Source organism: Kogia breviceps, chromosome 15 (assembly GCF_026419965.1).
Source record: "Kogia breviceps isolate mKogBre1 chromosome 15, mKogBre1 haplotype 1, whole genome shotgun sequence".
Taxonomy (NCBI): Eukaryota; Metazoa; Chordata; class Mammalia; order Artiodactyla; family Physeteridae; genus Kogia; species Kogia breviceps.
Window position 1 is genome coordinate 67,046,413 of NC_081324.1, and position 27,318 is coordinate 67,073,730.

Consider the following 27,318-nt stretch of genomic DNA (forward strand, 5'->3'; position numbering starts at 1 on the left):
ATAAAATTGGCATACTTTCTCTCTAGATTAGTCATCTGATGGCACAATTACCGATTATTTGCCCTTGAAATGGATGTCTCTTGCCACAATCATAATAGTGGTTAAATAACTCTGTGAGCCCCACTATGGCCAACTGCTTTGCAAGTCATTTCTCCTGTAACCCTCACAGCAGCTTCAGAGGGTCATTACGGACACCTGTACAGTGAGGAAGCAAGGCTCAGAGAGGTCAGGTAACTTGCCCAAGGTCACACAGCCTGTGAATCAGCTCTGCCTCGGACTGTATAGAGAGCCATAGGCTGGAAGGCAATAGGCAAGGAAGCAGTACTGGGCTGTGGGGGATGGGGGAGGTGGGAGTTGGAGTGACTCCAACTCCAGGCAACAGGGACACAACCACAGTGCGGCTGTAAAGAGTAAATGAGGACTTCCCTGGTGGCGCAGTGGTTAAGAATCCACCTGCCAGTGCAGGGGACACGGGTTCAAGCCCTGGTCTGGGAAGATCCCACATGCCGCAGAGCAACTAAGCCCGTGCACCACAACAACTGAGCCTGTGCTCTAGAGCCCGCAAGCCACAACTACTGAGCCCGTGTGCCACAACTACTGAAGCCCATGCACCTAGAGCCCGTGCTGTGCAACAAAGAAAAGTCACCGCAGTGAGAAGCTTGCGCACTGCAACGAAGAGTAGCCCCTGCTCGCCACAACTAGAGAAAAGCCCGTGTGCTGCAACAAAAACCCAATGCAGCCAAAAATAAATAAATAAAATAAATTTATTTTAAAAAGGAAAAAAAAAGAGTAAATGAGTCTGAACACAGGAAGCACTTAGCATGGTACCTGGCCCAGTAGGAGCGCTTCAATTACAGATATTCTTCTCAATAACCTGGAGGTGGTTTGAACCAGCCAAGGCGGGCACATTTGGAGATGCTGCCTCCTAGTGGTGGTCCTGAGCATTGCATGAAGCTGGCCACTGGGGGACCCAACTCCCAGCATGCCACAGGTCAAAGGCCACCAGGCCCCTGGGGTGGGAAAAGGCATCTCCCCTCACCCAATCCCAGCAGGGGTCTGCCTCATCCTCTCAGGACCCAGGAAAGCAATTTCCTATTACACCCGGCTCTGCCACCTCTGGTCCATTCACCTCTCTGCACCTGTTTCCCACCCATCAAATGGGATAATACGAGTTAGCCTAGTCACTAAGAACTGTTCCTCATCCCCTGCCCAGGAAAGAGACAGGCTGGAGAGAGTGTTTCCCACCTCTACAGGGCTGGGGTGTTTGGGGGAGGCATTCCAGCTCCATGCATGGCCCCCCAGAGTAGAGTTGCAGATAAAATACAGGATGCCCAGTTCAATTTCAATTTCAGATAAACAATGAAGAACTTTTCAGTGCATATATGTTCCATGCAATATTAGGGACATACTTATACTAAAGTATTGCTTGTTGTTTAAGTCAAACAAAATTTAATCACTCATCCTGTTATTTTATTTGCTATATCTGGCAACCCTACCCTGGAGGGTTCAGTGCAGAAGTAGGACTGGGCTGCCTGGGAGAGGCAATTACCCATTGCGTGCCAGCTGCTTTGGACCTCCCACTTCAGCTCTCACAAGCTGGTTGGGGGAGTCTGTCTTAGACCTACTTCACCGAGAAACACCACTGGAAACTCCCGCTGGCTCAAAGCCACACAGCTGATATGCGGAGGGACCTAGGGGAGAGTTGGGGCTATAGCTTCCAGGATAGATGCAGGCCCCGGCCATAGGAGCTCACAGAGGGGGAGGCCAAGATCGCTACAGGCTATCAGCACAGTCATGGAAGAAGCCTAGAGGAGGCTCCCAAGCCAGCTCTAGGGAGTCAGAGGCTACCTTGAGGGGGTGAACTAAGGGAAGAGTGGGCTGTAGTCAGGCTCAGGTGGTATCTGCCCAACAGGATCCCCTCCCAGCAGTGTATTTTAGGAGGCTTGCAGAAAAAGGGCAATGCCTACCCCAAAGGAGACTGGCAGCACCACCCAGGCATCTGCAGGGGGGCACTGATGGGGGGGGAGGTACCAGACAGGCCCAGTGCTAGCCACTGTGAGTGATGCATTGCCAGAGACAACAGCCTCCACCTCTGAGGGACCCCAGCCCTGCTCCCCATCATCACATCCCTGCACATCCCCAATAGAAAAGGAGAAAACTCAACTTCTTGAGGATTTATTGGACTGGGGGCTGTGCTGCCTTCCAGCCAGGCCCCAGCAGCCCCTGCATCAGGAAGGAGCTGCCAGAGAATCAGTCCTCAGGGTCCCCACTAGTGTACTCCTGCGTTTCTCCAAGTGCCTGCTGCTCCTCCATCAGCCACACTGCCATGGGGTGACCTGGCCAAGCCGCTGGAAATCCTGTAGGTCCCCAGCTTGCCAAGTGATCTTGGCCATATTCCTTGCCTTGTCTGGGCCTTAGTCTCCTTACCCTCCATGGGAGTATGTTATTGTCCTGTCAAAAGACACGGCTGGACACAGTCCAGTCCAACTCAGTATCACAGATTCCATGGAAGCAGATGGGGTTCAGGTCCTGTCTGTGAGTCACTGCAGCTGCTGCTCTGAGGACTTTGTCTCTCAGTTTCTGTCCAGCTTAAACCCATTCAGGTGCCAGGGCCTCGGACCCCAGAGAGCTAGGCATCTGCAACCCCTGGCAGGAGGAGGGAGTTGGAACAGAGCAGGTAGTGGGCCAACCCACAGGCCAGGTACTGGGGTGGGGTCAGGAGGAACTGGGCTTCTCCACAGAGGGGTAGAACTTGCGCAGGCTGGAGTCCAGGAGGAAGTCCACTGACCTGTGGGGCAATGGAAGGTCATGAGCAGGAAACCAAGGGGTGCTAATGGAGGAATGGGAGGCAGGAGGTCAGGGCTAGGAAAGGGACTCCTGGAGGCAGGACACAAGTGCCATCCTGGTGTCAGCCATCACCCTCTCTTTATTCAGTTGGGAAAACTGAGGCACAGAGAGGGTAAAAGACTCACACAGGACCTCAAGGTCAGCTATGTTCCTGAGGGGAAAGACTCTTCCTCCCACTCTATGTTCGTCTAGTTGGGTTGGCCCCATCTCTGGTTCTAAGGGAAGGCACATGACCCTAGCCAGGCCAGTCGGAAAAGGGAAGCTGGCTCAGGGATGGGCACCCAGTCCAGTATGGACCAATGACAGCCTTCCTTGGGAGTTTTGCTGTCACTATTAAGAAGCTTCCTATGGGGGGACTTCCCCGGCCGTCCAATGATTAAGACTTCACCTTCCAATGCAGGGGATGCAGGTTTGATCCCTGGTCAGGGAGCTAAGATCCCACGTGCCTCGCGGCCAAAGACCAAAACATAAAAAACATAAAACAGAAGCAATATTGTAACAAATTCAATAAAGACTTTAAAAATGGTCCACATCAAAAGAAAATTTTTTTTAAAGAGAAGCTTCCTATGGGGCATGCTAAGCTGGGGGGAGGGGAGCTGCGAGCTGCTGGGAGCCATCTCTGTTCCCATGAAGGGAAAGTGACTGAAGCCAACATGGGGTGGGGCGGGGAGAAGGCCAGCAGAGAGACGCAGACCCCTAACAACATCAGTTGAGTGCTTGGATCCAGCCATGCCTCTAAGTAGCATAACTCTGGACTTTTCAGTTATGTGAAACAATCAATTCCTATTTTACTTAACCCAGTTTCAGTTGGGCTTCTGTCACCAAAACTCCTCAAAACCCATCCCTTCCAGGGTGCAACTCTTCCTGCCTATCTCTGGTTGTTTTCTAACACTGAGTTTTCTTTCTGGGAATTTACTTGTCCTGTGTCCCACACTCTCATGGCACCTCCTACCTTTATAGCCAAAGTACCTGCCAGATCATATGACAAGGGTCTAGACTGTCCTTTCTACCTCAGGAGCCCCAAGTGCCAGCCCTGCCTCCACTACAACTGTTCTGTGAAAAGTGGATACACCCCCACACCTCTCAAAGGTTATCCCCGCCTGCAGGGTGGATGATCCCTGGGCCTGGGAGGAGCACCCACCTGTCGATGGGGTGGATGATGATGGGGATGGCCAGTAGCCCCAGTGCGGTGGTGGTCCACTTGCGGACAGCCAGAGGCCAGCGGGTAGCAGTGCCCAGGATATAGAGAGAGGCAGCACACACACGGTTGATAGTGAAGCCTGGGATGGCCACAGAAGCCAGAGCCTGCCACACGAAGGTGTCCACCATGGCCACGGTCACCCTGGTGCTGCGGCCTGCCTCAGGGCTTGGCACCTGGAAGGCACAAGAGACATTTAATCCAGCAGGGGCAGAGGCAGGAAACCCTGTGGACGAGGGGCACGAGGCTGGACCAGGGAGAGGGAAGTGAAGGGGGTTAGGGATACAGCCACGCTAGTGTTGGGTTCTGGACTCCACCAATTCAGGGATGAGGGTGGACTCACTCATATCCAGGACTACGATATAGACTACGTCACCTGCGCTGGGGACAGGGTGCACTATGCTACAAACGGTACCGGGGTATAGAGTCCACCAGGCCAGGTTGTGGGGACCAGACTGTCCCAGAGGGACTTAACCACATGCAGGGTTGTGGACTGACCACAAGGGGAGTGGACGGGGGTGGGGGGTTGAGGGGTAGGTTAACACTCACATCTCTCGCTTTCTTGCCCTTGTCAATGGCATCAGCCAGCACGTAGGAGCTGGACACACCGTAGCTCAGCCACACAACAGATGCAGGCACCAGGGAGCGGAAGGCCTCCCCCACCTCATTGGCGTAGCCTGGTGGGGAGGGCATATTTAATTCCTGAGCCTTTGGGTTGTTCCACAAGGGAGCACTGGAGTGAGCTTATCTCAGTCTGCTGAGCAGTAGCTGGGTGACCTTAGACAAGTGATTTTACCCCTCTGAGCCTCAGTTTCTCAGCCTATAAAATGGTACTCATGATGCCAACCCCAACTCTCCCCTCGTGGAAGAGCTGAACGCAGACACCTATCTCATCACTCCCTTGCCTTCACAGCCTGGGTTCTAGAAGCATCTGAGCTGATGGGTGAACAGGCAGTGAGAGAGGCTAAAGGCAGCCCCACTGACCAGGGGCTTACCATATGCCAGGCCTTTATGTACTTTATCTCGTTCTACCCTTACAATTACCACCCAATGAGTGAGACCCTGCGTTCATCCCTTTTTGCTGAGGAGGAAACAGGCTCAGAGCCAGTGAGGAGCCAAGATGGGAGTCCAGATACCCTGACTCCACAGCCTGTGCCAGGCATGCCAGAGAAGGCAATCCGATCACCCGGTTCCATCCTCCTAGCTGAGCTGCGGCTTCCACCTGGGAGTCTGACAGCTGAAACCCCGAGGGCAGCGCTGGGAATACCAGAGCTGTGTGACCTTGAGCAAGTTCAGAACCCTCTCTGAGGCCAGTCTCTTCCCTGGCTAAATGAGAACTAAGATCCTCCCACCTTCTCCAGGTCCCTGACCGGCGTCTGCCAACCCCTGCTTCCCCAGACACGTGGTGTAGGGGTCGCTGTCCCCCTCGCCCCGCGCTCACCCAGGTACCGAACCCACGTGTCCCGGAAAATGTCGCGCTCGGCCCCCCGCGGGGGCGGCTCGGACATGGTGCTTCCTCCTTGGCCTCAGTCGCTGCAGCGTGTACTACCGCCTCGGCTTCCACCAGCACTCCAGTTCGCAGCGGCGGGACGGGACGAGCCGAAGGTCACCGACTGAAGCAGAGGTCTTGTAGTCCCCGCCAGCAGGGAGCGTCTGCAAATTCCCCCCGCGCACCGGAGCCCCTCTTCCAGGTGTGAGTTTTACAGCTTAATTTTCTTCACGTTTTCTCTGGAGTCGAGCAGTTGGCGCGATCCTCTTCCAGCGCTGGCTGTAGTGTTGGAAACCAAAGAGACGGAGGTTCAAATACGGGATGCTACACTTCTTGGCTCTGTGACCTCGGGCAAGAGCCTGTAACTTCTCTGTGCCTCACTTTATTCATTTGTTAATTGGGGAACAGGACAGGTTCAGTCCTGGGACGGTTTCGAGGATTAATTACACAGTCGTCATTTATTGAGTTTACTACCGGCCAGACCATTGGCTAAAGACTCTAGATGGATTACTTCTTTAAACCCTCCCACCAGCCTGGGACACCGCCCCCCCCCCCCCCCCCATTTTACTGACGAGTAATAGAGACACAGGAAAAATATTAATCGGTCACTTTCCCAGGACATATGACTGCTGAGTAGTGAAACCGGCATTTGACTCCAGGCAGTGCAGCTCCAGTTCCCATGCTCCTAAGGTGAGCTGAGTAAATGAGGCTGGAGGAGCGAATGGTGAGAACCCTGGTGACGTGGATGCTTGGACTCTTAGAGTCCCTACCCCATGCTCATCTATCAAGCACTGGAGTCTAACTGGACCGAGCCTCTTCGGGGCAGGACCACGAATGAACGAATGAGGCCAGGGAAACAGGGTTGGGGTACAAGACTTCAGGGAAATGAGCAGAACAGAATGAGAGGACGTGGGGTTTGATTACTAAAGAGGAAACTCTTCCCCTGCTGCACCTCAGTTTACCCATGTGAGGAATAAGTGCACTTCACTAAAGCCCTATGAATCCTTGGGGGTACCAGCGAGCAAAGGCCCAGCCTTTAAAGACAGGCAGTCCTGGGTTCAAATGCCAGTTGTGCCGCCTATGAACTGTCAGTCACGTCTGTAAAAAATAAGAGTAGCCAAAATTTACTGAGCGTACACTTGTACCAGGCTTTCTAAGCGCTCTGAATGTATTATTTCCTTGAATCCTTGCAATAAGGCGATAAACACAGGGCTTTTGCCTGGTACCCAGGAGGCGCTCATTAAAGAATTAGCTTTATTATCATCAAATAAAGGTCACAGCCTCCCTGTTGAGGTCCCTGGTTTCAGCCCTGGGAGTCTTCATCACTGAAGGATCATGTAGGGCAGCCAGGTCAGCTGTGATCTCGCAGGAAGCTGGGATCGCGACTCAAACTGATCCTCAACCCCGGAAACACTGGCAGTGCCTGCGCGGAATTAGGAGACGGTCCCTAAAGCCACGTGATCGTCGCTTCTCCGTGACCCTCCCAATCCAGGCCCACCGCAGGCGACGCGCGCGCTTGCCAGACCCGCACTACTTGGCGCGCTCTGAGAAGCCCGAGTTGGGCGGGGCCTCCGTCCTGGCCGTGAAGGTGGTCAGGTGCACCCTTAGTGCCCTTAGCAAAGATGGCGGAAGACAGCCCACCAGCTGGGCCAATCAGGAGGCGAGCAGGCCGTCGGGACGCCGTCAGCGCATGGAAGGAGACTAGCAGATGGCTTCTGCGCATGCGTTCCGCTTATTGACGGTGAGAAGCTAGCACCCCACGGCGGAAGTTTGCGTGTGTGAGGAACTGTCACTGACTTCCACGCCCTGCGCGCTGAACGTTCTTTATTCATTGGTTACTTTTCCTAACAAAGCGCTGTAAACCAAAGTCGGGATATCCTCCTGAGGGGTCTGGCTGGGACCCATGCGGCCTCGGGGCCTCCTGTCAGTGCCAGCCTTGCCCCTGACTCCTGCTACCTCAGCTTGGCCAGACCATCTCCCCAGGATGGGTCAGGGCCTGGGTTTCTGAGGAGTGGAAGCTTCAGGACTCACACCCACCGCCAGCCTCCCTCGCCCTTCACGGAGCTGGGATCCCTGGAGGTAACTTCCCTGTGCTTTGTTCGCACTGAAGGACAGTGGCTGGGTACCAAAGCTGACTGTCCCAGGAAGCTCTGAGTCACTGACAATCATTAGTAATTAAAGAGGCAGCCAGTGGGACCCAGGAACTGCTGGATTCCTCGAGGTGAGGGAGAGGCCTGCCTGTCTACCCTTGAAAGGGAAGACCTATGCTGACTCGGGCCCCCTCCCGAGACCTGGGAAAAGCCAAACGATCCTAGCCTCGGTAGAAAGTTCAGAAGAGCCTCAGACCCCCCACCATAACTCTAGCAACCGGCTACCTTGCTATTCCTCATTATGATCTAGACTTACATGTTCATTTGGGAGCAAGTTCCTCCCCTGCAGCTGGCTTCCCTGAAGTGTTAGGTCTCAATCTCTCCCCTTTTTCCTAATTTCCTCCCTGCCACCCCATGGTACCCGTCTTCCTGTCTCATCTGTCACTGGACAGGTGAAGTTGGCACAGCTTGTAAGACAGATGCTGTCACGGTGCCCAGCCCCTGGGGACTCCTTAGTAATTTGAGAGGCAAGGAGGCCCACTCCAGGTAGTCTCCATCTTCCTAATTCTGAAATGAAGGCTCCCCAGGTCCAGCCCCGAGGTCTTTCTTCTAGCCCAGTTTCTTTGGGCGTCAGAGTGCTGGGAAAATGACTGCTACAAGGGATAGAAACTGACAGGGAGACGCTGAGGGAGCCAGGCCTGCTGTGGGAGGAGGCATTACTTTGGGGTGACTGCCCCCAGCTGTTTCATCTTCTCTTCTGAGGCTTTGTCTGGAAGCAGGACCTCCACGGTGAAACTGACCTTCTTTGCATGAATGAAGCTGTAAGTGTTGTCAAACCGCAGGACATCTGAGGGGAGGGAAAAAAACAGACATTCAGGCAATTCTGACAAAGAGCTTAGAGACAGTGATTTTGGTTGACTGAGCAAGGCAGTGTGGTAGGTAATGAGGCTGAAGGCAGCATAAGCAATGGTCCTTCACCTGAAACCTAGTCTAGCTGGGTTACAAGATGTTCATGAAGAGAAAAATATATAAGTCAGAACATGCCAAGTGCCACATGAGTGGCAGAGACAGTCACGTCTGTAACAGCTTGGAAGGAGGAGGCCCTGTAGACTGAAATCATGTGAAAGGCTTTTGAAAGGAGTTAGAGCTTGAACTGGGTCTTGAAAGGAGGGAGTAGAATTAGTTGCAGCAGGAGTTATAATAATAATAATAGTAATGGTAACAATGGCTATTTATGTGACTTAATACTGGGATGGCAATCTATATATATTATTCACAATAACTCTTGAGTTCAGCATTAGTATTGTGTTATATAAAAAGAAAGTCACTGTGTCACACAGTGAGGAAGGGATGGAGCTGGAATTTCCCTCTGGCCTGCATTGCTGCCTGACTTGGGCCCTAGAAAGCCTAATCCTGTTCAGTTTCTGACAAAAGGTAAAATATGCAAACTTTTGAACCAGAAACTTATCCCACAGAAAGATAAATGGACAAAGATGCTCAATGCACCCCTATTTGTAGTAATAAAAGATGAGGAAAACTAAAATGTTCAAAGAAGAATTGCTTTAAAAGTTTTTATTGAAATATTATTCTGTATAAAAAGAAAGAGGTGAGCTTCATAGAAGTAACTGGGGAAACTAATGACAGTATATCCTTAGGCTAAAAAAAGCAAGTTGCAGAACAATTTGTAAACCATTTCTAACATTTTTGTTAATATATGTAAAAAAAATTTTTTTGGCTTTGGTCTACCTACCTTGACAAGTTTTACAATTTCAAAATTCCTTCAAATATACACTGAATAACAGATATAATTCTTATGAATGTATATGGGTGGGCACATGTCCTGTATATTATGGAAACACATAATGCTTCTAAAGAGATGGAAAATATTTGGTAGGATAATACACAAGATCTGTTAGTGGTTTCCTCTGGGGAGAGAAAATGGGCATGCAGTTGGCAGAAAAGGCTTCCAACCCTTGGCCAAGGAACAGACTGCTTTTAATCTAACCCTTCTTTTTTTGAGAAGTTTTTCCATTCCAGTCAAACACTCCTTCCAAAGAAGAGTGGAAAAACAAAAACACTAGCTCTGCCCCTTCCCTATCCTGGTCTTCTCTAACTTTTCCCAGCCAAACAAACCCTGTGCATTTAATCCTGAGATTTAACCTTTCCCCTTTTCTGCCCCTGGATAAAATGCATAGTTTTAGACTGAGGGGAGACACACAACTCACCCTTTTCTTCACGGTGTGAAGTGAGTAATAGTCATTGATTTTCTCTCTGAGCCAGAGGTCTTTCAGGACCAATGGTGCCTCTGGAAAGAGGGAAGCTTCCTCTCTGACCTGCATGACAGAGCCTTAGCAACCAGATCAGTCATGCTAGAGAAGAAGTCTTTGAGCTCCTTGGACCAAGCACCAGGATTGAGATGACTCTGCCTAGCATGACGTTCTGCCCTCAGAAACAAGGAAGGGGCTGTTGTGATGCCCAGGCCCGAGGGAAGTGGGTCATTTTGACAGTAATCATGTACTCATAGACTTGTAGAGGCCCCAGAGATCCTCCAGGTTAGGGCTCCTTCACTTCTGTTGGGGAACAGACCTCCCTGATCATCTGATGAAAGCATACAATTTCAGATCCCATGGAGCCCATCATGGACCTTCTGGGGCAGTGGTTCCCAATGGGAAAGTTACCATTCTGAAGAGAGGAGGAGCTGTGGGTAACTGTGCCTTCTCATTTATGTATTGAGAAAACATATATATTCTTAGTGTCCTTTTATTTCTCTTTTATATTCCAGATAGGAGAGTATATTGACTTTTTAATTATGTGTGTAGGTGGTTATAATATCTATGAATTTCATTTCAGAGTTGTAAAGGGGACATTAGACACCACTTATTTATAAAAGGGAGGTGTTTGGTCTTTAAAGATTTAGAATCACTGCTCTGGGGAGTCACAGACCCCAGATTAAGATCTGCTCTAGCCTACTCCCCTCATTTTAAGGAAAAAGAGAGCAAAATCTAATTAGAGACACTTGGAGAGTTACTGGCAAAGCTGGACTCAGAAACCGGGTCTTCTGGTGCCTAGAGGGGCTGTTTAACCTTCCTACAGTGCTTCAGCTCTTCTAGACCACATTGCATGCTCCAGATCTTTTTTCTGAATCTTTTTCTTTCCTAGAAGAGTACTCTACACTCAGGACCTCAGGAAATATTAGTTGGGAGAAAAAAAAGTGGAATCAGTTCAAACTTTGGTTCTTAGTAACTGAGTATGCTTGGGAAAGGACCAGAGCAGCCAAGGGAGGGTTAATGTGCTCTCAGCATTGGAAGCTGGCACACAGTTTTAATTTCTCCACTGGGTGATTATGTCCGACTTTGCAGGGGGTCGCCTGGTTCTCCAAGTGCATCACCCTCCCGCAGGTGAGCTTATAACCTAACACTGGGTTCTCACTGGGCTCAGCTCTAACCTGAGCCATGGCCCAGGCAACAGCCGACCCCACCTGGTTGTCTTTATACCTGGGCAGGGGGCATGGATGCTGTGGCCTTTTCACCTCCTGAGAATGGACAATAAGCAGCTACCAGTCAAGGCCCCACAGGCAGATAAACATTCCATCTGGGAATGTATCCAAGTGGAACTATAATTTGGGATTTGCAGACCTAAGCCTGATTATGTTAAAGGGTTCATGGTACTACAGAGAGGTAGTGGGCAGTGCTGGAAAACGGTTTGGGTGCTGCTACTGAGTTTGGGTAAATTACTTCGCAGGTCTGGGACCCCACTCTCTCCTCTGTCACATGATCATCTCTAGGGTAGTCTATGGTCACGAGATCCTGCACCGGGACCCTAGGATTCTCTCCTGTCTCCGTTTCTTGGTGTCTATGCAGGCTACACTGTGGGAGAGATAACATCCCCTCTCTATACCTCAGCTTCCCTGTCCTTTAAAAGAGAAATTCAAGCTTATATGTACAAAATGCTTTATGCTCTGAGGATGACAGTGTCTGGGCTGGTGCTAAGCCTTGTTCTTGATGAAGCACACAGTATACCACCTTTTCCCTCAGGACCCAGCAGCTCGCTACCAAGAATACTTTTCCTCCCTGGGGAGCCAGACCACAGAGTATATGTGAGGAGGGGGCAGTGGAGACTGAGGTTGCTTGGGCTGTGAGGGAGGACACAGGATCTGAGGTTGGGGCAATGGTGTGGACAAGTACAGAGGCCAAGACATCTGTGGGGCTAGTTCAGACTTCTGGCAGTGCTGCCATAAAAATAGGGCACAGGGCTTCTCCCATCTCTGGCACTATCTCCCCAGTGGCCCTTCTCCCCCAGGTTTTGCCCTAATGATAATAATGGTGGCCACAGTGTGCTGAGTGCTGCATGGCAGGCATTACGCTAAGTGCTGCACAGACCTGATCGCATTTCATCATCAGGTGTCCCTATGAGGTACAGAATTTGATCCCCATTGTAGCAATCAGGAAACTGAAGCTCAGGGAGGCCAAGTCACTTGCCTAAGGACTAGTCAGTGGTCAAGTCCATCTCAGCTTGATGACAAAGCCCTTGCTGTCACTGATTTTCCATGCCTGGCCCCTTGGCTCAGACAGAGAGGAAACTGGAGATTTGATGGGGGGTTTGTGTGTGCGTGTATGTGATTTTTTCTGCTTATAAATGTAGTACATGTTCTTTGTAACATAAACTGTATTTGCAGGGCCAGTATAAAGAAACGAAAGCCCTCTATAAGCTTCCTACCACCCCAGAGATAACCACCATTAGCGTTAGCAGAGTCCCCAGAATTCCTTTTCTTTTTTTTTTTTTGATAGGTAAGAAGTGGATTTATTTAGAGAAACATACTCCACAGACAGAGTGTGGGCCATCTCAGAAGGCGAAAGCGGCCAACCCTAGAATTCTTTTGACCTTTTTTAGCCAAAGTGAGTATAAACCATATATGCTAAGTCTCATGCTTTATTTTTTTTAACATGTATCAGACATCTTATATGTCAGTTTATTCTCTTTAATGTGTATATTGTATTCCATTATATGGATGGACCATAATTCATTTAACAAGACCTTCTTAAGACCATTTAGTTTATTGTTAGTTTCCCAAACTGACAGTGTTCAGTTTCCCAAGCTGAACATCCATGTACCTATATCTTTGTGTCTTTGTGTAAATATTTCTGTACGATAAATTTCCAGAGGTAGAATTGCTGAGTCAAAGGGAATATAATCGATATTGAAAAGCTAAGTGAGGTTAAACACCTTTTCAAATGCCTACTTGCCATTCTTATTCCTCTTGGGTAAACTTCCTGTTCATGTTCTGTGGCCATTTTTTGATCAACCTGGAGATGAGTGAAGTTCAGCAGAGTCAAGGCTAGGTTTGTCAGCACTCTGCTCACCCTGTGATCCCTACACCTGCGTAATGCGTTCTGCCTCTCTGATGTCTGGGGAGGGCGCATCCCCAGGAAATGTCTAATGGCAGTCACAGCCCCAGTTACACCTGGACCAGGTCACCTTGAGCCTGTCATCTCACCTCTCCAGGCCTAGGTTTCCTCACCTATGCAAGAGAGATTGAAACTGATGGAGCTCCACTTCTAGTTCTAACAGTGTGAGAACTTAAATCCATGGAGAAAGAGGGACCTCCCAGGCAGACAGCTAGAGCAGGGGGCTTCGAGCCAAGACAGAGAGACTTACAGATGCCAGGATCGCTGCAGGTGAGGGTCCCATCCTCAGGGACCAGGTGGGCATTGTACCTCTGGTTGGCCAGCACCTCTGTCATCTCCCCTGCCCTCTGCCGCTCCCCCATTCTGGTCTTCAGGAAAATCCCAAAACCGATGTCCGAACCATCCGACATGAACTGCCACCTGCAGGGGACACCCACCCACTTAGACATGATTCTGTCTGCATGTGCCCTCTCTGGGGTCCTGCCACCAGGGCTTCTCCCACCCCAGCCCACCCCCAGCACCTACGGCCAGAAGGCTCAGGTCTCCTGGAACGGTCCAGAACCCTACCTGAGGACGCAGCCTGGGAAGAGAATTTCATACTCCACTTGGTGGGAGGAGCCCCGGGAAATCTGCACACTGTGTTCGTACTGCTGTTTCACCTGGTCTCGCACGTAATACTTCTTGGGGATGTCACCCCCGTAGTTGATCTAGAAGCAGAGCACGGAGTGAGCTGGAATGTGCATTTGAGCCAGGCGTCCCTGGTCACCTCCAGCCCCTGGCAGCCCATACCTTAGATTTACACTTGGGGTCTCCATCAGGGTCAGTCATGGTGCCCCCATACTCCATAGGCAGCTGGTCAGGGCTGACATATTTCAGTAAAACCTCCTTCCAGTTTGCTGGCAGGAGAGGGAAGGAAGGAGAAAAATGATCACCACTAGGCAGGATTTCATCACAGCCCTGGCAGTCTACACAAAAGAGGCAGAAAAAACCCGTCTGCCCCTGCACACAAAACACGGGCATTGGGAGCACAGGACGTGCGCACAGCTCTGCAGGGGGTTCAAGAGGAGCTGTCACCCAGATGACTGCCCTGTTCTGGACCAGGAAGCAGGAGACAGAGGTCCTCTCCCCACTGCCTCTGGCCAGCGAAGCGACCTGAGGCAAATCACTTCTTTCTGAGCCTAGTTCCTCTTGCCCTGCAAGGTTATGGTGGGAGTGAAGTGAACCAAGTACTTGAGAGGGTGTTTGTTGTAAACTGTAAAATGCCCTACCTGTATGAGAGTGTATTATCACTACCAGGAAAGGGATACAAATATTTGAAGTGCAAGCAGGAGGGAATAAAGAAAGGAGGGAAGGGCATTCCATGCAGAGGGAACAGTACATGTGGCAGGCAGGAGGGCAGTCAACGTGATCTGCCCTAGTTAGACTGAGCGTGAGGGCATGACCACTGTCAACTACTGTGCTCACTCGTGATTTATTGAATGAATGCATCACTGTAGACTGACTCCTTACATGGGCTCCCTTGGCTTTACCCCAGCCACAGTTTCACTTCTGCTCGTTTTGTAGGCTGTTTGGCTACCAGTGATTTGGCTCTTTTTTTTTTTTTTTTTTTAATAACCAAGCCCTTTCCTGACTAGGAGAGTTTGCCTCAAGTGCAACCAAGGCTGAGACCCACTTCTCTGCCAGATTCCTAAACAAGTATCAGCCAAGGACAGTATTTTGATACTGGAAACCTTTCCGTGCTGACAACAGAGACCAGATATAGGGAGCAGCTCCAGATCACAGGGTACCACCGAGCATCCGCTGTGGCTGGTGCTGCCCGTAAACCCACAGGGATGGTCCAGGGTCTCCCAGTCTTCAGATTTCTAGGGACTTGAGACCATGCAACTCCAGGGTGCTTTAATCTGTGCTGAGTACCAGTGACCAGCCCAGGGTGAATTTCTCCCCTCCTCTATTGAAGATCCTGTACCTTCCCAGCCCGAGGCGGATTTGGTTGAAAAGGTTTCAGGTGTGGGTGGGGGAACTGCCTGAACCTCCTCTGCAGACCCGCTGCCAGGAAACCGAACTGGCTCATGCTCATGGTGGGTGGCAGCCACAGAAAAGCCAAAAATCATTAGAGCCTTTTCCTTAGATTTTGTGTTTCTTCACCCAGTTCAGCTGGAGGGTTGGAATAAGGCCAAGAGGATTCTTCCCATCTCACAGAGAGGAACTGAGGCTACAAGGACAGAATTTGTTGCACTAGAGCCAGGACCAGCACCCAGAAGTCCTGTGCTTTCCAGACTGCTTTGCACCACACCCAGGCTCAGCACACATTTGGAAAACCTCCACTTTCAACGTGGTGCCTGAAGGTGAACATTCAGAAACCTTCAGAGTTCCCTACCCCCAGTTCAACTCCACAGGTGGCATTAAGCCATCCACGAGCCAGTCCCAATCTACCTTTCTAGGCTTTTCTCCCACCACCCCACATCACGCTCCAGCCAAACTCGACTCCTACCTGTCTCTGGCTGGCTTGATTCCCATGGGTCTTCCTTGCTGGCTTCCCCTCGTCCCCTGATGTTCTCCTGCTGCCCTGCCTATCCAGTGTCCGTCTGCCCGCTTCCCCGCCAACCTCGCAATCGCTTCTCCACTCCCTGGTGGGCTCTTCTTTCTCTTCATGCCCTTGAGCCTGGATATTCCCCAGGCTTCAGCCTCCGTTCTGTGGGCAGTCTTACCTCCTCTCAAGGTTTTAGCTGCTGCCTCTATCTAAAACTCCAAATCTCCAGACTGGAGTTTGCCGCTAAGCTTCAGGCCCAGGCATCCCCAACATGTGTACATCTCACAGACTCCTAGAACTCAACTTCAAGCCTTTCTTTCTGATTGTATTATTCCCCAGTGGAACTAACTGCATCAGAATGACTGCAATGCTGTCACTCATGCCAGATACCAGGGAGCCATTCTAGATTTCTCTTCCTCTCTTCCTACATCCAGTCAATTGAGTTCTGCTGTTCCACTTCCTACGGAAATCTGAAATCCACCGTCTCCTCTCCATCCCTACAGCCCCGCCCTAGCTCAGGCTTGCAACACCTGGTGCGTGGGCTGTGGCCGCGGTGTACAAACTGGTATCTGTCCTGAGAATCAGGTCCTGGTACCCCACACCCTGCCCCGGCTCACGAACTCCTCTCTGGTGCCCAGTGGCCTGTAGAGTCGTGTCCCAGCTTCCCGACACAGTGCCCTGGATTCTCTGCGACCCAGCTCCTGGCACCTGGCTCCCTCTCCACATCATCTCTTGCACACCCTGCCGTGCTTCCTCTTCAGCTACCCGTACCATGGTGTGTAAGGTCTTTGCTCAGTGTTCTTCCTTCTGCCCCACAGCTTCCTGCCTTGCTTCACCTGGCTACCCTACTCATTCCGTAGCTCGCAGCTGAAGGAGGCATCGCCGCCTCCCCAGGCTGGGCGGGGTGAGCGCCCCTGCTCAGTGTTCCCATGGGCTTTTCAACTCCTTTCTTTTACATGTAACATCTCGTGCTGATACACATCTGTTTGTGTCTCCCTTCTCCGAGATGCCACAAGCTCTTCAAGGGACTCTGTCTTACCTTTGTGGCCTTGACACCTACCTAGTCCAGGGCCTGGCACACAGCAGGTGCCCATCCAATGAATCCATGCGTACTTGCCCTCAACTGAAAGCAACCTCTGCTCCTGTGACCTCCCTTCTCTCCCGCATCTAGTGCCTTTTCTAGTTTGTGTCCTAGCGTTCTCTTAAAGGTCTCCTGTTTCACTGCAAGCTCATTGAGGACAAGGACTGGCATTCCATTCATCTTTGAATTTCTCCAGAGTGTCTGAGAGAAAGAGTTATTAGGAAAACAGACAGGAAGCCCCTAGCTCGGGCCCAGCCTGCTCCTGGGTCCCACTGCTCCCAAGCCAGCAGAGGGAGCCTTTGCCCTGGCAGCTCTGGCCGCACCTCTAACGCCATCCCCAGCGGGACTGCAGCCATGCCGCGGAGTGGACGAGAGTCTGGGCTACTCACCCCCCAGGACCATGATCTTCTTACGAGTGTCCTCACTCAGGAAGGGTTTGATGAGGTTATAGGCCACAGGAAACAGCTTGGGGGCTGGAACAGAGACCAGGCCATGTGAGGCCGGGAGCAGTCCCCACTCTGTCCCTAACAGTGTCCACCATAGCCCCCAATGTCGGGCCACGCATTCCCTGGTGCTGTGGAGCCCACACAGGCAGCCCTATGTGAAGCTCGGCTTTCCTTTCTGTACAGCGGGCATGGTCTTCCTTTCTCACGGGGCTGGGTGGCTCGAAGGAGGTAACAAATACTAAAAGCTTTGTCAATTCTAAAGCAGTCTGCGTACATCACGGGTCGGTCTTCTGAACAGGTCCTAAGACCGCGCTCTCCACCCCAACTTCGGCTCACTCTATTTCACTGTCCTTAATCTGTCCCAGTAATATTTTTGGCCCCTCTTTCCCATTGGGCTTCATCACAGGTAGTTGCCAACTTACCTTTAATAACAAAAAGACGCTTCAGTGTTTCAGGGTAATTTTCCTCAAACATGCAGAGAAACTGTGGAAAGAATCCAGTGGGCTCAGAACTCTGTGCCAGGGAGGGAGGCCCTGCTTCCTCTGGCTTCCCCCACCTCACAGGGCCTCCTAGCAGAGGGACCCACCCTCCCAACACACACCCCCGACCCTCACCTCTCACCCTCCCACCACCCCCCAGCCCTGGCCTTCACCTCTCCATAGGCCTCCACTGCTGGCTTCCAGAGATGTTTGAGACCAAGCCCCTCACAGTCATAAATCAGGGTGATGGTCTCTATCTTGTTCCCTGTCTGCAGGGGACAGAGGAACAGAAAGGCACATCAGGCTGCCCCCCACACAACACACACACAGAAGCCCATCCCAGTTCAGGGAAAATGCTGATTGTACCCTGTGCCCATACTGCAACCAGATCTGGCAGGGCCGTACCTAGGGTTTTCCAAATCGAGATAATTACCCCAGGCAGGAATTGTGGCCTAGACAAGTCACCCTTCCCATTTAGATCTCCGTGTTCTCATCCAGTAAACAACTGGGTGAACTTAGATTACATCTGAAGTCCCTTCTGTTCTGCAATTTGACCCGGTGGCCCCCCTCGTCCTCGGCACCCCGTGCAGCCACTCATCTCACAGGCACAGATGCTCTCTGTCCAACCTAAGCCCTTAAGGTGCATCTCTAACACTTCTCTGCATGCCCAGCCCCACAGGGCCTCTGAGCACACTAGGTTCTCAGTGAATGTGGATGACACTGTTGAAATGTCCCTAAACGTATCACATGGTCTCACTGGATCTTTACAACTGCTGAGGAGGAGGGCAGGGGAGAGGACCATGGCAGCTCCGCCTCGCTCTTCAGTCTTTTTTCAGTAAGAGAATCAGCTGTCCTTAGCTTTGTCTGAATTCAGAGTTAGGAAAGCACAGAATCTGAGCTCACTGACACCCGTGGCACCCAAATACTTGTCCAAGGATAGGGTGGTCCCTGACAAGGATTCCTCTGGTGCCCAGATAACAGAAGAAAAGTAATGATAATGAAGCATGTTTTCTATGAAGCTAAACTTTACTCAATTAAAGGACGGCCCTTTATTCTGAGACAATGCCATCCCTATAGTTTGGTGGGTTAATTATGGCAATAATAGATGGTTAGTGTTTTCTAAGTCCTTACTTGGAAAAATAAAAATTCGGTAACATAGATCAGTCCCTAAAACTCTGCAATTTCACTGGTCTATGAAATCTAAACGTTGGGGCCTAAAGCTGCCCTTAAAGCTATGTGTGACACCCACACTTCTGCGTGACGACCTCCACCAGGCGTAACTCCTCTTCAGCCACGCTGGTTCCCTCACCTTTTTGGTCTGGCAGGCACACTCCCGCAGAAGCAGCTCGCAGTCCCGCATCTTGGTCTTGACCAAGTCCTGTTTGGTGGCTGAGAGGAGCAGACCCTTGGCATCCAGAGGTCCAATGATGTCATACCAGATGGGGCAGCCATCCAGGTCGTAGCCACACATGCCCCCTGAGAGATACTGTTGGACCACCTGGGCCCAGACAGAGATGGGGGCGCCTGGTCAGCAGGCCCCGGGCAGCCACACCTTCCCAGTGTCCAGGGCCTTCCTCTGGGTTCATCCGCCCCTGGGTGCCAATGGATACTCTCATTCAATGACTTGGCATTGTCAGTTCTTTCCTCTGAGGGTCCCAGTCCCATAGACCCAGGATACAGATCGTGGGTCTAAGAGACCTCATGTGGTGTGGGGTGGGATAATCTGTTCTCACCTCTGGAGGCTGCCAGCTCATGATGTTGTCAATGTCCTTTTGCTTTCGGACCTCCACATGCTGCAAACACACGAGGGCTTTAAAAAAGTGGGGCGGGGAGGGGGTGGTCCTTAACAGGCATCTAGCAATGGGTGACAGCACAAACATACCACCAGACCACAGGTAAGTCACGAGAAGGCAACCAGCAGGAATGGAAAAGAAGGAAGTGCCTGTTTCAGAGGTCTCAGCAGAACAGATTATAATTCTTGGCTGGCCCAGAACTATGAAAGCTCTGTTTCCAGGGAAGGGAATGCACTTTGTCCTGGAGGATAAGGCAGTACGGGTCGGCTAATAACTCAGATATGTCACATAAGCCACAGGTGGTGATTGGGGTTGGAGGGGGTGGACAGAAGTCCAAGCACGGCGTGATTCTGATGGGCAGGAATGGAGGCAACAGTGGGCTTCGGAGCCAAATGGGTCTCACCTTCCGGAGCATGGCCTCAGATTTCTGCAGGTCGAAGCTTCTTGCTGTAACAGGGAAACATGTTCAGGATTAGGATAGCAGCCTGGGTCCCAAGGATGGGAAGATTTCCCTGCTCCTGTGCTGGAACGCCCGCTGACTCTCAGATCACCCCACATATAGAAGCCACATAATCTGAGGCAGGACTGCAGAACATTCTAGTAGGATGGAGGGGAGATGAGCCTCCAGTCAACCTTGCCATGTCCTCAAAGGACCCATGCATACCCCAGGGGGACACAGAGGGCCCTCCTCCTCCCAGGGTTCCCAGAAAGTTTCAGAATTAGAGTTCACCTGGCTCAACTCTTTCATGTACAAACCCTGACATGCTGTCCTGCTCAAACTTGAACACAAAGACCTCCCTGCCCCCCCAAGGCCATCTGCTCCCAAACAATCCAAGCTGCCATTTGCACACAGCCCTCACTGTGGTACTGAGCAGAGACCCTCTACAGAGACATTCAGAGAGGAGGGGCGGGGGTGCTTCCTCAGCCACAGGACCACCTTTCCGATGCTGGCAAATTCTCTGCTGCCACCCTGCGTGCTCCCTGCTGTCATGCCGCCTGTCCATGGATCCTTCAACCATCCTTCAAAACTTGGTTTCAAGTCCATCAACTTCCCTTTGGATGTTTTCCAGTTTGCCAGTGCCCCTCTTGAAGTGTGTGGTCCAGAGCACAGGTGTTGCCTACCCTTCTCCGATTAAGCCTAAGAACTTTCTCAGCAACAGGCCAGGCCCTTAACTCAGGCGAAGCTTACAGTCAACTGAAACCCCCAAATCCTTTTCACCTGTGCTGCTTATGAAGCCTCTACCCCATAGGTTGAGAGGTGGTTTTCTGGATCTATCCCTATCAGATTTCATCTTATGGCCAGCTGCATTTCATCTTTTTTTTAAAAAATTTTTTAATTTTTGGCTGTATTGGGTCTTCGTTGCTGCAGGCAGGCTTTTCTCTGGTTGCAGCAAGCAGGGGCTACTCTTCGTTGTGGTGTGCAGGCTTCTCATTGTGGTGGCTTCTCTTGTTGTGGAGCACGGGCTCTAGGCAGATGGGCTTCAGTAGTTGTGGCACACAGGCTCGGTAGTTGTGGCTCACGGGCTCTAGGGCACAGGCTCAGTAGTTGTGGCGCACGAGCTCTAGAGTGCAGGCTCAGTAGTTGTGGCACACAGGCTTAGTTGCTCCACGGCATGTAGGATCTTCCCGGACTAGGGCTCGAACCTGTGTCCCCTGCATTGGCAGGTGGATTCTTAACCACCGCGCCCCAAGGGAAGCCCCTGCATTTCATCTTTTAAAGAGTTTCTGAGATCCAGATTCTGACCAATTTTGCCATTTGACCTATGAACTGTCCCTCCCAGCTGTATGTCCTCTGTGGGTCTGATTGACATCCAGATCTGCTGACAGCCCTGGAACCTGGGCCAGACAGGCTGCCCTCTGGACTGTCACTGGCCCCTTAATCACTGCTCTTCGGGAGTGGCAGAGCACATTCCCTTACTCTGCTGCCCTGAAATTTAGTCCACTCTCCTGCACCCAAGGATGTGACAAGAGATTTGACCAATGCCATACCCTGTCATGTGTGCTAGACACACGTTTGCAGAAAAAAGCATTCTTCCCTCTTGGGAAGTTCCTTCTTATGGTCACCCTTCACATGCCATTGTAGCAGCAGCGGGCAGCTTTCAGAGGAATATAATCTGGGTTTGCATCTCAGCCCTTCCACCTTCTTCCTGTTTGACCTTGGACAAGATACTGCACATCTCTAGCCAAATCATCCAGTGAGCTAGAAACACGTGGAAGATGCAAGGCACCATGCTACCATGATGGGGGAGCCCAGCTGGACCTGAGGGTGGGAATCCTCCATGGGAGGGACACACCCAACTGTAAAGAGAGTCATCTTCCTTGGGAACAGGAGTGGTGGTGAACTTCGGGCCCCCTTATCTCAGGGAGGCTCTCCAGTTAACCTTTAGCTGCTGGGGTCCAACATCCAGCATCTTTTAGGGCCCTCCCCGAGTTGCCATTGCCCCTGGCAGTACTGGCCTGATGCCTCTCCTGAGCTCCTGCCGCCCTGGTCAGGGGCAGCTCAAAGCATGGCTTAGGGCACTGCCAGAGAGGCTGGCCTGGGAGCAAGCTGTCCTGGGTTCTTATTTGATCTCGTCCTGTCCTGGAAAACAAGGAGACTCAGACCTGCTCTGCCAGACTCACAGGTTTCCTCCACCTCCTCGTTTTGTCTTGCCATCTGAGGCCCCTCGCTGGGGTGCCTAGAGCTCAGACCCACTGGGGGGGGGGGGGGCGGGGAAGCAGTGATTTGTGTGCCTGCTCTCGGGCCTGGGGGCCAGCAGAAAGCCAAGCCCATGTTGGGGAAAGGGAGAAAGGGAGGAACTCAGTGCTCACTCACACCTAGATTAGACAAAGACATTCGGCTGGCATGTGCCTTGCAAATGTTTCCTTTAGATGAAAAGGAGAAAAAGAAAAGGTTTCTCTAAAAAAAGGGGGTGGGGTGGGGAATTCCCTGGTGGTCCAGTGGTTAGGACACCAAGCTTTCGAGCTTTCACTGCCGAGGGCCCAGGTTCAATCTCTGGTCAGGGAACTAAAATCCCGCAAGCTGCGCGGTGTGGCAAAAACAGAAAAGAAAAGAAAAGCAAGGCGACAAAAACCCTAATTGAAATTCACAGTAGAGTCTAACCAGGCCTGAGCTCCTGCCCAGGGAAATGTGAGGCACAAATAAAGTGCAGAGGAGATACTTCCTTGGTTTGAAGAGGCAGAGCTTGGTTTCAGGAGGCAGCTGTGGCTTACTGGAGAGGACGATGGCCTGGGAATCAGGGGCTCTAGGTTTCTGCCCTGATTTGGCTTCCCGTTAGCTGTGTGCCCTCAGCTAAGTGCCCTCTCCTCTCTGAGCCTCAGTTTTCTCATCTGGCAAATGAGGATAACTGCACTCTTCTATATTCCTGCAAAGAGAGGGGTTATCCCAGGACTGGGGAGTTGGGGTGCCTGGGAAACCAGGGCCCCAGGCCAGCCTTCTCTCAGATAAAAAGAGAGCTGCGAAGCTGTTCAGTTCAACAGCTCTCTGAAACCACACTTCCGCCACCTCACAGTAGCTGGGTAGTTTGTTTGATCATCTTGCAGCTGGCCCTTTAATACAGCGCTGTCTGCCCACTCTCCCCACCCACCCCCTTCTAGCTACAGCCCTTCAGCAAAGGCTGGGCCAAAATGTCCTCCAGCTCTGGACTGACTCCACTGCCGCCCCTTTGCTGCCTCTCCACCCTCTCTGAGTGGGTGGGGTGGGGGGGAGTTCACAGCTTTTTAGGGGGAAAAGGGCAAGTGGCACTTTCAGAGGCACACAGGGCCTGCTCTGGGGGGCCTGCTAGCTAGCAGCCTCTCAAGAGTGTGCCAGCTCTATTCAGTTTCTGGACAGAAAAGGAAAATACATCTCTTCCCCTGTCCCAAGACTCGCAGGGTATACATGTGTGTGTCTGTGTCTATAAATAAGTAATTGGCCATGACTTATACTTTAATATTTTGGGCTCTGATTCTGTTATCACGATTTAATCTCTGCTAATCTAACACAGAGGAATTTTCTCTATTATTTCTATGTCTGGCAATAAAGTTTCTACAAAGCCAAAAAAAAGTGTGTCACAAGAACCCGAGAGGGTGGCACATGACTTGAATCACAGGAGAGGAGGAGAAAGAAAAGAACGGAAGGATTTCAGGAGTTGGAGCATGGGGTTGAGTCTGACCCTAATGCTAGTAGAAACGTGTACACTGCATCACCATGGGCATAGCACTGTCATGTCCCATCTTACCATAGGCAGGGCACCCTGTCTCATCCTGCTCTCCCAGAGAGGAGCCTCGGACAGATGTTCAGCCCTGGACCAGGCACCAGAGCCAGGCCAGGGCAGAGCTGGAATAGATCTCAGGGCCCTGGAGCCAGATGGTGGCTTGAGGGGAGTTTTGTTAACCTTGGTCAGGCTGAACCCCACCCCCTGTGTTCCTCGTGCACTCTGCCCCTCCTTCAAGCTGCCACAGAGAGGGCCAGTCTCTCCCACGGGCCAAGACTCTGTTTCTAAACTTGGCTCTGCCTCCAACTTCCCACAAGCTTGGGGCCTTTCTTGGCTTTTCCTCAACGTGTTTCCCCACATCCATCGGCAGAGTAGATTCATCGAGTGGATGGAAAGGGCACTGGGCTGGGAGTCAGCTGACCTGGCTCTAGTCCTCTCCCTGCCTGCAGTTCAACACTGTGCAACTTGGGGCAAGTTACTTCACCTCTCTGAGCCTCAGTGTCGTTATCTGTCCAACAGGAGGGTTGAGGTTATATCATTGCCAAGAACATTTTTGGTTCTGAAGGTTGAATACTCCAGATTCTGAGATTGCCTTGGGCAGGGTTTCCAGAGGGTGCTATTCTGTTCCCCAGCCCAAGACCCTGCCCCAGCCTTCCACAGCCCCTCTTTCCTCACCTCGGAGCCAGCGCAGGAGAAAATAGTCATCTGGATTTGGCAGAGTGGGCAGCACATCCTGGACATTCTCCCGAAACTGTAGGGAGAGGCAGCTGGGTGAATAGCAGGTCCCACCCTGACCGCCCTCTGCCCGGGACTCTCCATAGAGTTTTTTGCTGGACCCCTGCTCAACACGGGTCAACTCTGCAGACACTGGCTGAGCACCTGGGCAGCATGGGACACTCTGTCAGTCATGCTGGTAGGAGCTGAGTAGCAGGAGGAGGTGAGAAGGGAGTAAGACACTGCCCCTGCCTGGCTGTGTGCACTTACACGCTCCAGTGTGATGGCTGCGCAGAACTGCCCCCAGCTAACCACCACAGTAGACACTCTGGGGTGTGCCACACTAAAAGCATCAGTTTACCAAGCATTCCTCATGTGCCCAGCACCTACCTCGGTGCTTATTCATTCTTCTAGAGATATTACTGCTCCCATTTTACAGATGAAGTAATTAGAGCTCAGAGAGGCCAAGTAACATGCCCAAGGTCGACAGCTAGTAATCAGCAGAGCTGGGTTGCAAACCCCGGTCTGTCCCAGGCCAGAGCCTGCACTCTTTCCACCATGGCCTGTCCCCTTAGTAATGGAATGGTGAGCAATATGTCCAGGGAGCAGAGGGAAGGAAGAGTTTGATGCTGACTGGGGCCAGGAAGAGGGTGGTCTCACATTACTTCATATAAAAAATGACATTTGAGCTGGGCTTGAAGGACTCCAAAGGCAGAAGGAGGAGGAAGGAGGGCAGTCCAGGTGGAGGGAACAGTTCCAGCCAGAAGCCATGAAGGGGGAACGTGTAGGGAGTGCCAAACAAGAGAGTTGGACAGTGACTCCAAGGATGGCCACGCCCCTTCCAACTGCTCATTACCCTGTAGGTGAGCATGCCCCCACATGCTGTGCTGTCCCCAAGCCTCCTGCTCCCAGCCACTCACCTTTCCCTAGTCACTGACCTACAGGGCAGCCACAGAGAGGACCAATAAGGACCCGCCACCTCTGCCCCTTGCCTAGGTCAGCCAGGGACTCAAACCATCCCATCCCCCAAACAGCTCCCAGACCCCCAGGGAGACTGGCATGAAGCCACCCCTTACCAAGGACACTACCCAGGCCCTGATATCTAGTTTAATCACCACCTAATCCCTTCCCTGCCTGACTTCCCCTGCAGGTCAGCAGTAAAATCTGAAACCTCCCTACCCGGCCTCCCTGGGATGGGGAGGCCCAGCCTGGGGCAAGAACTCCATGGGACTGGAGCCTCTGCCCCACTACCATGGCAGAAGACACCTGCCCCTCACCCGCTCCACCACTTTCTCAGCAATGGAAAACTGCTGTGGAGCCTCCAGACCTTAAGACTGGACCCAAACACCTCCAGCTCCAAGAACAGCCAACCTTCCCTCTCTCCCCAAGGGCAGCAGGGGAGGTCCAGCTGGTGGGAGAGGGTCCGGCTCTGGAACTATTGACCCCTCCTCTGCCCAGGTGCCAAGGCAAAGCCAGGCTTACCTCCTTGCCTTCCGAAGAGCATCAGCCCAAGTCCCCAGCCCGGGAGGGGCCTGGGTTGAGGGAGGGGCCTGCGTTGCAGGACGGGGTCGGGGGCTTGTCTCAGCTCAAACTAGCCCCAACCCAGTCAGTCACCGGTAGGATCCTAGGCTTTGAACTTGAAGCTGCTCATTTCCACATCATCTGGTCCAACCTCCTCAATTCCTTTCCTCAAGGAAGCGAACAGAGAAGGACCGGTTTTGCCCAAAGTCGCAGAGAGACTTGGTGCCAGAGCAGGAGCCATGCAAGTCTCCTAAGAAGCCCTCCGGCCCTTTCCATCGTGCCACTGCCCCTGCAAGAGGAAAACCTCCCGGAAATGGGAGGAAACCTAGGGCCCTGCCCCTGCCCCCAGGGCCCGGCTGCCAGTCCCGAGGATGAACGTTGCCTTTGTGCCCTCAGCTGCCTCCGTGGGCTTCCAAAGCAACCACTTCTTCCCAGGTGGCAGCACCAAGGGCTCGCTCGCAGCTGGGGTCGGGACGGCCAAACTTCCCCGGGGTCCCCTCGGCGGACGGAGGGGAGCGAGGGAGGGGGAGGCCGCGGACCGCTCGGTGCGGTGGCTGCCGCTCCTTCCGCCGCCCGCCGCGGGCCCGCGCTCGCCCCCCACCCAGCCCCTTCCTAGCCCGCTGCCTCCAGAGGATGGGGGCCATCGCCCGGGGCAGGGCCGGGCCGGGATGAGGGCTCACCTTGGCCAGTGCCTCCTTCTGCCTGGGGCTCAGATCGCCGACTCTGCCGCTCATCGTGGCCCAGGCTCCGGGCGCAGCGGTTGCGGCAGCAGATGGAGCACGGACTCGTTCTCCGCCACGGGAGTAAAGTCCCAGCCTTTTGCCCGGGCCGCGGTTGGCAGCCAAGCCCCGCCTCTTAAAGGATCCCAAGGGGGCGGAGTAGGGAGAGATGCGGGGGGCGCAGGAGCATCTGACGCGAGTACCCTCCGCCCTCCTGAAGCAGAGACCTGAGCAGGAGGCGAGCAGGAGTGCCAACCCTGGCCAAGGCCGGTAGACATGAGAAGGACAGGAAGTCTGGGTTCCAGTCCCCAATTTACCCTTAGCTCACACCGTGACCTTGGAGGAGACACCTGAACTCTCTCTAGGCCTTAGTGTCCCCAACTAGGTGCTATCTAATGAGCTCTTCTAAGATCAGGTCCCCACGGTGCTGGACCTCTCCCTCCAATACGGGAGGGAGCTTGACTGATGCCTCTGTAGGGGACCAGGTCCCCTAAGTCTAGCCATCGCCGTGCCTCCAGGACAGTGGCCTTGGCCTTTTCTCTCTGGGGCTCCTGCCCTCCTCCTGTCCTGCCATGGATTTTGGACCACTGCTGCAAACCCAGCTTGGGGCCTTTCAGTGTTAACAGCCTTTCCCCTCCCCCTTCGGGGCAGGCAGTCTGAGGGGGGATAAGAAAACGCAGACCCCCATCTCCTCTCCCAGAGCCCTGTTCTCTGCTTCTGACCTTTGCAGCTCTCTGAGAGGCTCATAAGGTGCTGGCACCCTCAGCTGGCATGGAGGATTGCTTCCTCTCTGGGAATCAGAAGACCTGG

The 27,318-nt window shown here is 52.4% G+C and overlaps 2 protein-coding genes across 4 annotated transcripts; both read right to left on the reverse strand.

Annotated features, from left to right (window-relative positions):
- Positions 1 to 2,159: 2,159 nt before the first annotated feature.
- MTFP1 (mitochondrial fission process 1) lies at positions 2,160 to 5,966 on the reverse strand. Its single transcript, XM_059039494.2, has 4 exons — positions 5,487 to 5,966; positions 4,595 to 4,722; positions 3,989 to 4,221; positions 2,160 to 2,788 (listed from the first exon to the last, which is right to left on the reverse strand). The coding sequence occupies exons 1-4, from the start codon at positions 5,551 to 5,553 to the stop codon at positions 2,716 to 2,718; spliced, it is 501 nt and encodes a 166-aa protein (XP_058895477.1). The 5' UTR covers positions 5,554 to 5,966; the 3' UTR covers positions 2,160 to 2,715.
- A 1,361-nt stretch (positions 5,967 to 7,327) lies between these two features.
- Positions 7,328 to 26,823, reverse strand: SEC14L2 (SEC14 like lipid binding 2). 3 transcript variants are annotated; one of them, XM_059039488.2, is made up of 12 exons: positions 26,470 to 26,823; positions 24,230 to 24,305; positions 19,762 to 19,805; positions 19,299 to 19,358; positions 18,875 to 19,063; positions 17,739 to 17,834; positions 17,509 to 17,569; positions 17,030 to 17,113; positions 13,819 to 13,925; positions 13,597 to 13,736; positions 13,280 to 13,449; positions 7,328 to 8,471 (listed from the first exon to the last, which is right to left on the reverse strand). In XM_059039488.2, exons 1-12 carry the CDS (start codon positions 26,521 to 26,523, stop codon positions 8,341 to 8,343), a joined length of 1,212 nt encoding a protein of 403 aa, XP_058895471.1. In that variant the 5' UTR covers positions 26,524 to 26,823; the 3' UTR covers positions 7,328 to 8,340. The 3 variants fall into 3 exon arrangements, with proteins under 3 accessions (XP_058895471.1, XP_066872226.1, XP_066872227.1); XM_067016125.1 differs by lacking the exon at positions 19,299 to 19,358 and having other exon boundaries at positions 26,470 to 26,645; XM_067016126.1 differs by lacking the exon at positions 24,230 to 24,305 and having other exon boundaries at positions 26,470 to 26,604.
- Between the last annotated feature and the right edge of the window lie 495 nt (positions 26,824 to 27,318).